Raw genomic sequence first — 15,092 nt, 5'->3', positions numbered from 1 at the left:
GGACTATCAGTGTACCTGGGCCCTGGTCCGGGCTCTGTCAGTAGCTGACCATGTAAGCTTGAACCAGTTACTTCACTTCTCTGATCCTCAGTTTCCCCATAAAGAAAGGAGAGACATAGACTTGATAGCCTTTGATATGTTTTCTATCTCTGACCTATGGTTCTCCGATTTTAATTATTGAACCAGGGCTGGACGACAGGATATCTGGATTTTTATCTAATGTCTGCTACTCCTAGGATATGTAGCCTTGGGGACTTATGTCACCTCTCTGGACCCAGAATCACAATGTCTGCCTGAAGTACATTCATTACAAGACTGTCATCAGGAGCAAATAAAATAAAGGTGAAAATACTCTCCTCTCCCAACTGAAAAGTTTCACACAGAGCAGGAGACTATTACTACTATTATCGTTGTTGCTATTGTTATTGTTTTTATGGCCAAATGGTGGGCCAGGACTGAAGCATCAACCTCCAGCCCCTCTCAAATGAGGCCAAGGGGAGACTTAGGCCCACCAGCTGTGCTCTTTTTACTTACATGGCTTTCAAGAGCTTCTGAAATGCAACACACACACACACACACACACACACACACACACACACACTCACTCACTCACACACATCTCCTTTTTTTTTTTTTTTCTAGTCCCAGGTTCTTGTCTGGCATCCAGTACCTTTAATTTGCTTCTTCTCATGATCTTGAACTGCAATTGGGACAACTGCATAATGTAGCACAATTGGGCTGTTAACCCCTGGCACAGTCCCTGGAGGTTATGGGCTTGTGGTGACGGTGACCTCAGGAACACAGAGCACTCACTTGTGAGTCAGGAGTCTTGCGCCCAGGGCTGTCACTGAAACATTGGCCTACATTCACTCGCCTAGAGAAATCCTTTGAAACACAGGAATGTGAAGAGATTCTTGGACTTAATACTATTCTCTTGTGAAGGGAAGCTTTTAGAGATCCTTTATATTATTCTGTCCTGTCTCATAAAATAAGGGTAATAGTCTTTCCATGTCACCTGCCTCCCAGGATTGGTGGAGGCTTATGAAGTGCAGAGAGCCAAAGGGACCCAAGACACCACCTGACAAATAAGGAGTCTGGGCCGAGCGGGATCGCTCGGTCTCCGTCCTGCTCCCTCTGCCAGGGACCTGGGGATCTCATAGAAAGGGAAGTCTGTGCTGATGGCTTCAGTGAGGTTAGGAATGGAGTGGGATGTGGATAAAAAAGGATGCCCAGGGACAATTTCAGTCTCTTAATTCTTCTTCAAACACATAAAATTACCCATGCCCCAAATGGCTGGGAGTCCAGAAAGATGTCATCTCAGTTGGCCGAATCTCAGTGGTCTTGTTCTTCTCACTGATTTACTGAGTACTGACTATATTACAGGCAACTTTCTAAATGTTTTACGTATAATAACTCATATTGTGTTCACAACAGTCCTGTGATATAAATACTATTTTCTTCACTATTTTACAGCTGAGAAAACCTATATACACAGTGTATTGGTTTCCTAAGGCTGCCATAACAAATTGCCATAAACCAGGTGGCTTACAACAGCAGAAGTTTATTCTCTCACAGTTCTGGAGGCTAGACATCTGAAATCAAGGTGTTAGCAGGGCCTGCTTCCTTTGAAGGCTCCAGGGAAGAATCAATCCTTTCTTGCCCCTTTTAGCTTTCTGGTGGTTGTTCGCACCCCTTGGCATTTCCCAGGTGTTATACATATCTCCAATCTCTGTCTCTGAGTTCACACTTCCCTCTGTGTGTGTCTCTGTGTTCACATTTCCCTCTTTTTATAAGGACACCAGTCATCTCAACTTAATTACATGGCAAAGACCTATTTCCATATAAGGTCAAGTCAAGTCCAAGGGTTAGAACTTGAACATATCCTTTCAGGGAATACAATTTAACCTACAACACAGAAGTGTAAGTAATTCTCCCAGCATCTAATAGCTGGTAAAGGCTCATGAGCAACTCATGTAAAGATGAGTTTCCCACATGATCCAGTCTCAGTAAGGGGCTACATCCAAAATAACAGAAAACTTAAAAAAGCGAAAGCAATTCACAGTTCAACTCACTCTCTTGAGAAACCAGAAAAGGACAAACATGTTGTTATCACAAATATTCTTAAATGTTCGATCTCTTGTTCTCTCTTTCTTCTTTCTTGCCTCAAAGTCTTCATTAACTCCACACGAAGGAACTCTTCTCTATCCTCTCATCCATCCACTTACACCCCCCACCCACTGACTCCCTCTTAGACGTGACAATTGCAAAAACTGTTTCCTGACATGAGGCCTCCCTGCCATGCACTGCCATGTATGAATTTAGTTATTCTGAATTTCTTGATTATTTTATCAGAATTTTATTTTTCACTGCATTGTTTGTATAGAATTAAAGAAAAGATTTTTATCTCTTTTTCAGCTCTGTTGGGACTCAAGGGCTAGAAAAAAATGAAAGGAGGTGAGAGTTATGAGGAGTCCCCATACCATGACCATGAGGAAGGGAAGACTCAGGTGGTTATAAGAGATAGAAGGACTCAACTTCTAGGCTGGTTTAGTTGCCCTCCTGTGCATTCCCTTTGCTTGTGAACTAAACTGAATGATTTTATGCCATTGGGTAGAAGACAAAAGTAGCTCTGAGTCCAAGTTTTTTTTTTTTTAAATGCTTTTTAAATACAAGGACAGAGGGAAAAAATTAACTAGTTCCACTAGCCATTTTTAACAGTTTGCTTTAATTCATTCCACTTTTTATTTTCAATGTGTACTTTTAACATAGTTGTAATTATACTGTATATACAATTTTTCATGCTTTTTCACTTAATATAAGCTACTATTATGTTTCCAGATCATTGCAAATTCTCCATTAGTGTGACAATTAATGGCTGCTTAACAAAGTTCACGCCACTTTAACCCATTCCCCTAGAATCAGATATTTGCATTGTTTCCAGTTTGGTATTATTATATATAAATGCTATAAACATCATTGCTCATAGAAGTTTTTTCCATACTTGGAATATTTTCCCCTAGGTTATATTCCCAGATATGGGGCCCAAGAAAAACTTTCTAAAGGATCATCCAAAATGGCCTGATCTATGTTGAAAGGTAGTGCGTTTCTCATCTCTCCAACTGATCATGAAAAGGTGGTATGAGTTTTGATAAGGATATGGTAGAAAGATAAGAGGTTACACTAAGTAACTTTCAAGGCCCCTGAAACCCATGAGATTGTAATTCTCCAAGTTTCAGTTCACAAATGTCAGTCTCACTCTTTATCCCATACTGTTTCCTTACTCTCCATATCAGTTACCTATTGCTATGCAACAAACCACTCCAAAACTTAATAGCTAAAACAAAATCCATTTTATTTGATCATGATTCTATGGTCAGCAGTTTGAGATGGGCTCAGCAGAGTGGTCCTTTTGCTGAATTTGTCTGGGATCATTCATGTGGCTTATAATCATTTAGAATCTTGACTTAAGCTAAAAGATCCAAGATGGCCTTACTACCCATCTGGTGGTTGGTGGTGGTTGTCAGGTTGTTCATCTAAGGAATTAACTGGGATGGCGTATCTCTGTCCTGTGTGGCCTTTTTTCTCTAGTAGGACTGACAGGGCTTCTTTATATGGTGGCCTCAGGGCAGTATTCCACAGGGGAAAGAGCTACATGGCCACCTGTGGCCTGAAAGAGCTACAAGGCCTCTTGAAAGTAGCACATCAACTCTAGCACATCATACATTTTTTTGTCAAAGCAATTCACAAGGCCAATTAACGAGCAGCAAAGTCACTTTGCAAAACGGTCCATGTACAGAAATGAAAGGGATTGTTTGTAGGTATTTTTGTAAACAATATATCAGTCTACCTTCTGGCCAAAATAATTCATGTCCCTCCCATGTGTAAAATACACTATTGCCCCATCCCTCCAAAGTCTCATCACATTAATATGTCAAGCTTGAAGTCCAGGACCTCATGGTCTAAATCAGAGTCAGAGGCAGATGACTCACCAAGGCTGTAGATCTTTGAGTGCAGTTTCTCTTGATCTAAAGAGCTCTGAACCCAAAAGAAAAGTCATCTGCCTTCCACAGACCCACTATCTTTTTGTCTTGGTGATTCAAGGACAAGATAACCACAATAGAATTCCCACTGAAAAAATGGGAGGAATGGGAGGCATATCACAGTTGCTGCTCCATAGCAATCTGAAATCCAGCCAGGCACCTGTTGCCTCCTCCAGACACCAGGAATTGTCCTCAACGAGGGCCCAGTTCCTCTCCCTGAAAGTGGTTTCTGAGTCCATTGTTCTCTGTGGCTCTTGTCTCTGCCCTCAGGATCTCAGCTTCACCCTCTGAGACATTCTTCTTATCCTTAAGAAATGCCACATGTTTGCAGCTGAGTAAACCATCCCACTTACTTCCTGTGCATTGAAACTTGGGACCTAGAGGCCTCTTTTGATTTTGAATTGCCTCAGTCATTTCTAGTCCAAGTTGGTTGGCAACATCGCCCTTAAAATTTTTTTCATGTGTCTCTTATTTCAAAATATAGTACACTCCACTAGACAAAAACAGCACCCACAGCTCTCTTCAAAATAGTCCTCGCTCTATTTTGGAGTGCATGTCAGGGTGCTATGGGACCATGCATTTCAGATTCTTCAATGCCCCTTTGTCTAGCTGATAGGGAGCCCTAGGCACTGTCTTAAATCTTCTACACCTCAATGAAAGGACTTACAGCCAGATTTTTGACACGATTTTTATCCTAAAGCTATTTTTGCTTTTAAAATATTTTGCTAGTGTAGAGACTAGGGGTGAGAAATAGTCTTATTTTTCAACCCAGCTAGCCCTGGGCCCTCTGTGTTTTCTCTAATTTCTGAAGACTTACTTCTTCTGGAAGTACCTTCCTATATACAGTTAGAAGTACATACTGACACTTTGACATTCTGCCTAGAAATCTCCTTATCCACATCTACAAGCCTATTACCGTACATTTATCTACCTTTAATTTGCCACAGGCAAGTTTTGGCAATTGTTTCACCACTACATGACTCAGGCCACCTTTTGTCAACACTTTATAGCATTTTTCTCACAGCTTTTCTAGCCTAAACTTCTTGGCCAGTCCCCCAAACTGAAGCCATATGGTCTAGGTTTTTATTCCTATAGCAGCTACTTCTGATGTCAATAACTGTATGAGCGAGGGTACAGTCAAGAAAGCAGAGCTTCTATGAGTATTGTGAGATAATGGCTATTTATGGGCATTAGGACTCATGTAATTATAGGAGCTGGGAAAGTGAAGGTCCCAGCTTCACATTGACAGGGAGTTGAAGAACCAATCAGTTCTCCTGAAACACTGGCATGGGTGGAAATGAGGGCATCTGCAGGGGAATCCAAGAAGTCCAGGCCATGTAAGGAGTCAAAGTGGGCATGGGGAAGCTCCTGGGAAGGGGTCAATGAGAAGCTGTTGGCTCTGAGCAGCTCCCATCCCTGTGGGTCCACCTGCAAGCATCTGGTTGGTAAGCCTGGGCCACTGTTGGTCATCAGAATCAGTAGTTGCAAAGAAGATCTGGATGAAGATTGAGAGTGTGAAGACAAGTTAGAACATAGTGGGCACATCTACATCTGTCCATCTCTGAATCTGATCATAAAACAAGATTCAGAGAGTAAAAGATTGTCGCATTCTACACTCACTCAACTCCCTCTTTTGGCCAACTCTACCCTGGAACCGTACAGGGAGGGAGATTCTTGAGCATATAGTTCCCAGATAAACTGACAACAGGACAATCCAGCACACCCTCTGAATGTCTGCTTAAATTAGCCCTGCAAAGCTCTTCGAGGACCCAGAGAAGGTATCAAAGGACCTCTAGGATGCATTAGCCTCCAGGGTGTAGCTCAGGAACACTGACAAGCAAAACCTTGAGCCATTGGGTCTGTAGGACAGCTTTTGTCAGTTTGCCTCACGCCTTAAAGGAGCATGAGTGCTATTGACTATGGAATCTGAATGCTGAAATTGCAGACCTGGAGCTAAGTAATGACTGTCTGATTCATTTAAGTCATCTCGGCTTCAAGTTTCTCATCCATAAAATGAGAATGATCACTCTTAGCTACCTTTTCTATCCATTGATCTGAGGAGCTGATGGGTAGAGGTCAGTGCGTTTATTAAACTCAGATGAGATAATTTTATGGACATGTGGAGAGCAGCTGTAGCTGTCTTCCCACAGAAATTTGGCCAACTTTTCTGCTGCTTTGCCTTAGTTTTGCCTAAGAGTTTTGTGCTGTTTTTAGTGAGGTAAACAATTCATAGGAAATTCTGGCTTCTCCGTAGATTTCTCTTTCCAGATTTCTATCCTCAATAGAACCCTTTTTCTATGTCAGGTGATGGTGGGAAGGGAGGGGCGGTTGAGACTCTGAATACCCTCAGGTCATGGACTTCCTCTGCCTGGATGCTCTCCCTATACCCCCAGCCCTCCACCTACTATTTCTACCAGCCTAAATCCTTTTCACCTTTTAGTTCCCAGTTCAAAGGACATTTTCTCCTTTCTAAATGTTTTCTAATTCCCCTCAGCTGGATGCAATTCCCATTCCCCCGTTTTTAAGCCAGTGGGCATTCCTATCTTTCATTGCAATCACTGTACCCTGACAATGCTCTGTATTTGAATACTTATCTTATTCTTCTACTAAATTTTACATTCCCAGAGGCAGGGGACTTGCATACTATGCTCGTGCAACAAATAAGTAATATTTGGCATTCTCTACAGTATAGTCTAGGCAGAATTTGGTATATAAGTAATTGCTGAATTAAGCTGAAAGAAAACAAATTGAGGACATGTATCCATGTGTGGGTACCCTAAATAACAAGAGCCAGAAAGGACATGGTTGTCCATAGTGAGAATTAGAAAAATGAAGAGTCTGTGATCCCCAGCCAGATCACTGTCTATTATTATGAATTTTATGTCTTCATGTGATAAAGTATTTTCCTTCCTAATGTTAATGTGACAGAAATGGGACAGTCCAGAAAGAAGCCAGGGTTCGATATTCCACCTGTTCCCAGGAAGATAAATGATTTTTATAGAATTTTGCAATTCATAACAGGAGCTGCAAATATTAATCAGGGCCAGTGACCCCCTCTGTTTAAGTTATAGCTGGAGCTGTCACTGAGCCACATCCTCTCTGAGAGACAGTCCATGCACCCAAGATAAGGAAGGTTTCAAGAGGCCCTTGAGCCAGAAAAGTTGTTTGTCAAAGTGTCTATGTCTTTTGTCATGGATGCTCTGGGTTGGTGGGTTCCTTTCTCCAGGGTCAAAACAGTTCCAAAAGCAAAATTCATATCAAGAAATACTTGTGGTTATCTCTCTACACTTGAGCAAGTCACTTTCCCTCTCTCAACTTCCGTTTCCTCTAGAAGGAAGGAGATTGAAATAGCTCTTAAAGATCCTTCCCTCCCAACTCTGATATTCTAGGACTCTATTCTGAGCTACAGACTGAATCCCCAGGGCTACAGGCTGAATCCACAGGGCCCCAGGCCCTTCTCTTTCCTACTTCTAAAGGTGTATATGGCTCAGATTGTCCCATGGGTCTCAGCTGGGGCATGCTTACCTGTTCTCTAAAATAACATGGCTCTGCAGGTGATGACTGTTTATCTTCCATCATGAAAAGGTCCCTAAACCTTAAAGATACAAAAAGGGAGTTTATTTATCACAGAACTTCATTAGGTCTCTCCTTAATCCAAATTACCTCTGGTTAGTTTCACTTGAAAGTGTCCATGCTACAGGCATTATAGAACTCAAAAGACCTTGGGTCTTTTGGAGGAGGCTGCTGTATCTGGAAGCATTAATGTTCAAGAGATGACTGCTCATTAGTAAATTATTTTTGTATTATATGTTGATAGACTACAAACAAGTTCAAGTTCATCAGATTCTTCAGCTGAAAGCAGTCTATGTGTTGAAACTACTGCTCACTATCTTCTAGTGTGTATGTATGGATCTGATAGTATTGGATATGATGACTTGTTAGAATACTCGTATGTCAGAATTGGAAGAGAACATAGAGCTCAGCTAGTTCAAACCCCTGTTTTATTGGGTGAATAACTGAGAGTTAGAGAGGGACGTTTGTATAACAGGTTATGGTAGAGTTGGGAATAGGGCTTAGGACCTCTACCTGCCAGATCCATACACCTCCCATTATTTTAAAGCAGAGGCCACCAAGATAGTACACTTCAGTTCATGCAGCTATTCATAGAGGAAGCCCTTTCCAAGGTCTTCACGCTAAATCTATTTAGTCTTATTTTTATTAAGTTCTAAGAAGAGCAGCAGCTTAACTGGATTCTATTTTACAATATATTTCAGCCAATAAATTCATAACAAATTCAGAAAATAAAACACTACAAAAAGAAGGCATAAAAATTGCAAAGGCATTAGAGTTTGAGGACGTTCAGCACAGGGCAAGCAACACTACACAACCCAATATCCCTCCCAAGGTGGTTGACGTTCATAACAGTGTCCCTGGATCCCCAAGAAAAGGTTAGTATGTTTCACCTAAGAAAGCAGGAATTGGTATAACGCACTTTAAAAAACATTATACCAAAAAAAAAAACCCCTTGTTTTTTTAAAATTATAGTTAAGTAAAACTTCAACTATCTGGAAAATTCAGAAAACCAAAATAACAAACCAGCTGTGATGTTCAAGGAAGTGACATTTTAGCTGCGTGCAGATAGGCACATTCTACGGTAATACGGCTGATGCGAGTTAGGCTAGTATCTGCAGAGAAGAGGAATAAATAGCAAAGCCATGATCTCATCTTCTGTTTACACTTCAAGTCCCAAAGTTAGTGATTAATTGTCCTTGTGTTTTGTTGCCAGGGCAAATTGTTTTTCTTTAAAACTTCCACTTATGTTAAATAAATAAATCATTAGTTCAAAACAGAAGTGTCAAATGTCAAGATACTCTGACATACTAAGCTAATGAACAAAACAATGAATTCATTAGAATCGACTAGAGCTAGGCAGCGGTTGAGAGCTTTTCTTTAATGACTTTGAAAGGCAGCAGAAATATTAATTCTTGCTGAGAGACTCTCTCATACATCTTGGGTAAAAGGTCAGCCTAGAGGTTGCAAACACAAAAACAAGCTTAAAAGAATCGGTTTGGGTATAAATGATAGAATGGTGGGTAGGCCAAGTATTCATGGTCAAATAAATATGCCAGCCATCTGCCATACTGTGCTTCCCAAACCAACACAAAAACTCAGCATTAGGCAACCAGTTTAGGACCTCTGCTTCAGTCTCTGAATTTACACAGGGCCTCTGGCTCTTCCAAAGTGGTGAATTCTTTTAGCAAATAGGCATTTTTTGCATGTCTGAATCTTAAAACAAACACACACAAACATATACTATTTCTGGATGATTCCAGTAGTTTCAGTATTATTAAGACTACCTGTTAAATGTAGTTCTGATTAGATGACTTCCCTGTTCAAAAGTTTTCAATGTCTTCCCTTTACTCACAGAATGAAGAACCACGTATTATTATGGCATTCAAGGTCAACCATAATCTAGTTTCAGCCTATCCTTCTAAGTACATCTCCTCCTGCAGTCCCCCTTGGCTTCTCATTGTTCTCAGAATGGATCTTGCACTTTGACTTCTTGATAACAAATATACTGTTATGTGCCGGGTCATGTTCCAAGCACTCAAGACATATCTGCAAAGAAAACAAAGTATTGTTCTCCAGCAGCTTACATTCTAGTGGGGATCTTTCACTTCCTTCTGAGTGTATTCCCATTGCTTGTGTTCCATTAAATCACTTGTCACCCTGTATAATAGCTCTGTCTTAGTTTTCATCAGTCTGAACACTGTCTTCCCCATGCACAGCTCTATGTCTTATTCTCTCTCTAATCACCCCCTATCCCATGCTATGCTCAGTGGCAGGCACACACTGAATGCTCAATAAATGAAATATATTCTATGTAAGGTTTCTTTTCTTTAGAAATGTAGTAAGTGTCTGCTGCATATAGAATTCATCTGTGAGGTTATATAACTGTTTTTGAATTTTAGCATCAAGTTAGTTTCAACAAATATGCCATTTGGTTGTCAACAGGAATGACAAATGTCAAGCTACTTCTGATGGACCTAAACAAAATGAATGAAACAGTGATTGGGCGGCCACATTGACTTAACCTGTAATGTTTCTTTCCTTAAATCTCAGAATGAACCCCCACTCGTCGCGTTTCCCAAGCCACCTGGCCTGCTCCTAGTCAACCCCTTCCTCTTTTCTACTGGAGACCAGCAGAGATGCTAATTTGGGAAGCTGCTCATCTTGTACCCTTTTTCTTTGACTCCAAAGGTAGAAACTGAAGACCAGTTGCTGGCAATCTTCTGTGGAAGGGAGTCCACGGACACTGAGCATACCCCTGGCCAGGAAGTGGTCCTCTCCCCTGGCTCCTTCATGTCCATCACTTTCCAGTCAGATTTCTCCAATGAGGAGCGATTCACAGGCTTTGATGCCCACTACATGGCTGTGGGTAAGTTGGAGGAGTGGCTCATCCACAGGCCTCACTTTCTCTCTAAAGATTAACAGTGCCTTGTGCTGTGTTCTTCACAGTGAACACCTGTGTACACAGATTCTGCCATGAATGCCTTACTGCATTTTCTCTATCACGTATCTATCCACCTGGTGACTAGTGATGTGGAGCACCTTTTCATGTGCTTGTTGGCCATTCATATATCCTTTTTGGAGAAATGTATGTTCAAATTTTGTAATTGATTTGAGAACATACTTCTTTTTATCTTTATATTTGCAATGCTTTGGACAGGGTTAGACCCCTATAAATGACATAGAAAGAGAGAGGCAGCGTGGAGTAGACGTTAAGAGCCAGCCCACCTGGGTTCCAATGCTGACTCCACCATTTACTATCTGTGTGACTTGGAGTCAGTCCTTTAAGGCCTTTAAGTCTCAGTTTTATCATCTACAGATGGGAATAGTAACAGTCCTGCTTGCTATTATCACAGTTGTTGGGGGATAGTGGCACCACCAGGAGTCAGGTTGCTTGGGTTTGACCCTAGCTCTCTGTGATCTTTGGTAAGTTGCTCACCTCTCTGGGGTCCAGCTGCCTCATGTAAATAGAGATAATGGCTACTTGTGGGCTCTGTTCCTATATGAGGGAATGCTTGTACCTCCCAACTCAGTGAGCAGCCCATACTTAGTGCTCTGTAAACATGGGCTGTTGTCTTCATCATCACACACGGATTGGTTGACTGAGAGGCTCTGTCTGCCCCCAGATGTGGACGAGTGTACAGAGCGGGAGGACGAGGAGCTGTCCTGTGACCACTACTGCCACAACTACATCGGCGGCTACTACTGCTCCTGCCGCTTTGGCTACATCCTCCACACGGACAACAGGACCTGCCGAGGTGGGCCCAGGGGTGACTCTTCATCACTGTTATCGCCACATTTTCCAATCAGATTAGGAAGGCTCCGAGAAAAGACAGATATGCAGTAGGGCCAATCAAAAACGAAGTCAGAGAGCTGTGCCTCAGACACCACATGGATGAAGATGCTGAAATGCTCACCAGCCCTACCTTTTAGGCCATCTTTCTTCCTGGGCAGCAGAAATATCTGCTCTTTGTCCCTATTGCCTCTCCTACTGCAGGTAATTGGCCTGGCCAAGTTAAGGGGGAAAATTGGTTTCCCAGTCCTCTCTCTGAGCCTTACCCAGCAGTTCCTTTTTCTCTTCTCTTCCATGGCCCCTGAAGTTTCTCTGTGATTAAGAGATTCTTAGTCCAAAGGGAAGAAGAGCGAAGAGAGAGGGAAAGACAAAGACAGCAAGAAAACAGCTCATTCCTGCTCTCTCTGTTTTCATCTATCATCAACATGCCTATTCTGTCCCAATCCCTGGGCTGGGCAGGGGTGGAGAAACAGCAGGGTCAGCCCCTTTCCATGGGGACCATCCTGGCTAGCACATAACAGCCACACACGCAAATAGTGAAATGTAGTAAATGCTGCACAAGAAGTGTGGCCACAGCACGATCAGACCTGAGTCTGCCTAGGGAGTACCAAACACTTCCCAGAGATGGTGACTCTGATGGAGATGAAAGAATAAGGAAGACGAGAGCATTCAGGCAGAAAGAACAGCTTCCACAAACCTTCTGAGACAGGATATGATTTGGAATGTTTGGGGAATTACCAGTAGATTAGTGTGACTGCAGATAAGGATCTATGTTTTAGAAAACTCCCTTGGAAGCCCAGTGAGGGGTCATCGGAGGAGGGCAAGATTGGAAACAAGAATTCTTTTCCTTTCTCCTTCAAAAACTTCTCCTTTCTTCTGAATAAAATCCCTATATGACTCATCAGTCATACAGGAGTTTTCATGAAAAGGATTATATTTTCTATGGTTTTCACTGAGTATTTATCGAGTATCTACCATGTGTTGAGTACAGTGGGGGCTAAGAATGAGCAAGGTTTCTTGATTTCTTTTTCATTTTCACCCCTGCCTCCAGGAGACTTTTAAAACATTATCTTCCTAATTGCCCTTACCCATGAAATTTTAATACCACAGCTACATTATATGCAATGTTTATGTTTTATATGCCTATCTGTGGATTATGCATAAAAAGAGTAAGACTTTCCCCCAACCAAGAACCAATTTTTAGCCCCCTCTGGGGCAATATCATCCCCATGAGAGCGCTTGGGGTAGAAAATGAAAGTTGGGGATTCAAGTGACCTCAATCTAAACCTTGTTCTGCAGCTTACAATGGTGGGACTTCAAGTTAGTCACACCCCATTTTCTGGGCCACAGTTTTCTCATTTGCAAATGAGCAGGATGAACAAGGGTTTAGAAAGAATTGACACCCCAGATCTAGGTTGGGTCAGCCCAAGGACAAAGGTTCAGTGGCCAATAAAGGAGCCTCAGCAGGGATAAGCCATGATCAGGCTCCCAGGACCCTGGGCCCCTGGTAAAGCAAATATAGGGGGGACAAAGCAGAACCCCTGAGCTCAGGGGACTTTCAGTAGAGTAGGGGCAAGAAAATCCACAAAACAAACATATGGTAAGTAGTGGTCAGCAGCATGAAGGGAAACAAAGCAAGGCCAGGGCCCAGAGAGTGAGGGTGTGTGTGAGTGTCCTGTGTTAGATGAGGGATGGAGGCAGGCTTTGAGCAGAGGCCTAATGGAGTTCTGGGCAGGGGAGAGAGCAGGACAAAAGAGGCCCAGACATCCCCCCACAACCACTCTATCTAACACCTTCCCATCTGAGACCCCCTCCTTCCCCAAACCAATATCAGAGAATCTGATGAGAAGGTTTATCACATTCACTGCCTTTGAGTCTGGACTCTGAAAATTACTGTGTGTGTGGCCTTGAAAATAATCATTGAACTTTAATTTCCCCATTTGTGAGGAATAATGGGATAATGATTCTTTCCCTGCTTGTCTCTTGGGACTACTGGGAAATCGTACAGTAACAGATGAGAAAGGAGTTGCTGTGGCCAGGTGTGGTGTGTCACTTTGCTTTGCAATGTTTCTCACAGTGGAGTGCCATGACAACCTCTTTACCCAGAGGACCGGTGTGATCACCAGCCCCGACTTTCCCAACCCTTACCCTAAGAGCTCCGAATGCTTCTATGGGATCGAACTGGAGGAGGGTTTCGTGATCAGCCTGCAGTTTGAGGACATTTTTGACATTGAGGACCATCCAGAAGTGCCCTGCCCCTATGATTATATCAAGGTAAACCTACAATGGACCTTTGCCCTGGCAATGCTGGAAAATACTGCTGGGTTGGGAAAATTGATATTCTTGACTTTTACCTTCTCCCAGGATAAGGGGGCCAAGTAGTGTGCTTCCCAAAAAGTAATTCTTTACAATAACATCCACTACATTAAGATCAAGTCCAGGGATCTTCCCTGATCTAAAACTATCCTCTTGGCCACCTGCAAAGTCCCTTTTGCCATATAACGTAACATCACCATGAAGTAACACCACAGGTGAAGGTCACGTGGGACCATCTTAGAATTCTGCCTCCCACACACAGCTTCCCAGGAGCTTTACTGTGAGCCTTATCCAGGTACTTAACCTCATGGGGCTTTACCTTTTTCCACTCTCCACAGGAAGAGTGACAAGATGAAGGTATCACCCAGGATTGTAGAAGTCACCAAATGAGAGTTAAGGACTCCTGGTCCTCACAGATGGAAGGAAAAGAGTTAAAGGCATAGGGAGGACCCAGGACTGGGAGTTGGGAAATCTGGCTCAGCTAATAGAGCCTATTCCCTTCTCTCCATCCCACTTCCTCTATCCTAGTCCAAACCCCATTAACTCCTGGTCAACGGCAAAGCTTCCTAGCTGTTTTTCTTGCTTCTGCCCTTGCCCTACACAGTCTGTTCTCCCATAGCATCCAGGCTGATCTTTATAAAATCAGATTAGATCAAGATTGAATGTGAAAATAAGCATAAACTCTTCAACATGATGTGGTCCTTGCCTGCCTTTCCAACTTCGTGACACGGCACTCCCTCTGTTCCAGCCATGCTGGCTTCCTTTCTGTTCTTGATACTTTTCAGGCTCTTTCTCAGCTTTGGCCTTGACCTTTACCTATGTTGTTTTCTCTGCCTGGAAAGTATTCTCTCCCCCTCCTCCAATGACAAGCTCTTACTCATCCTACATGTTTCAAATCCAATGTCACCTCCTCACAGAGGCCTTCCCTAACAACCTATTTAAAGTTATTTTCTATCATATTAATGATGAATTATATAGATTGCATAGATTTTACTATATAAATTATAAGTATATAGTATACATTTATATTATATATATATATATCATGATTATTTTTATAACCCTTACCGCAGCCTATAATTATTTTATTATTCATTGTTAGACTCATCTGACTAGACTGCAATGTCTTTCAGAGCAGAGGCCTTTTTGATCCTGTGCGCATCGACAGGGCTCTGCCCCTGTCTGAGTCGTAATATGTTTGAGCAGATAATTATTAGCCTGCCTTGTCCACATCCAGGGCCATTGTAAATTGTAGATTGGACAGTGGAATTGGAATTGTTTGGTGAATGGTAATACCCACTAGAAATGTGAGTCAATATCATGGGTTCATATGGAGGTTTCCAGGAAACCCAAGGTGCAGTGTTAAGGTGGTC

The 15,092-nt window shown here is 42.4% G+C and overlaps 1 protein-coding gene across 3 annotated transcripts in view; it reads left to right on the top strand.

The window, feature by feature from the left end:
* The window catches only part of MASP1 (MBL associated serine protease 1), a 63,158-nt gene that overhangs the window by 15,790 nt on the left and 32,276 nt on the right, over positions 1-15,092 (top strand). For all 3 annotated transcript variants that reach the window (XM_019623484.1, XM_019623475.1, XM_019623490.1), the window contains exons 3-5: positions 10,302-10,479; positions 11,237-11,368; positions 13,481-13,677. In XM_019623484.1, coding sequence (XP_019479029.1) covers positions 10,302-10,479; positions 11,237-11,368; positions 13,481-13,677 — 507 coding nt within the window. The remainder of the gene's footprint in view (positions 1-10,301; positions 10,480-11,236; positions 11,369-13,480; positions 13,678-15,092) is intronic.

This window comes from Hipposideros armiger, unplaced genomic scaffold, assembly GCF_001890085.2.
Source record: "Hipposideros armiger isolate ML-2016 unplaced genomic scaffold, ASM189008v1 scaffold_14, whole genome shotgun sequence".
Lineage (NCBI taxonomy): Eukaryota > Metazoa > Chordata > Mammalia > Chiroptera > Hipposideridae > Hipposideros > Hipposideros armiger.
The sequence above is the reverse complement of the archived record's forward strand: the minus strand, read 5'-3'. Positions and strand labels throughout refer to the sequence as shown.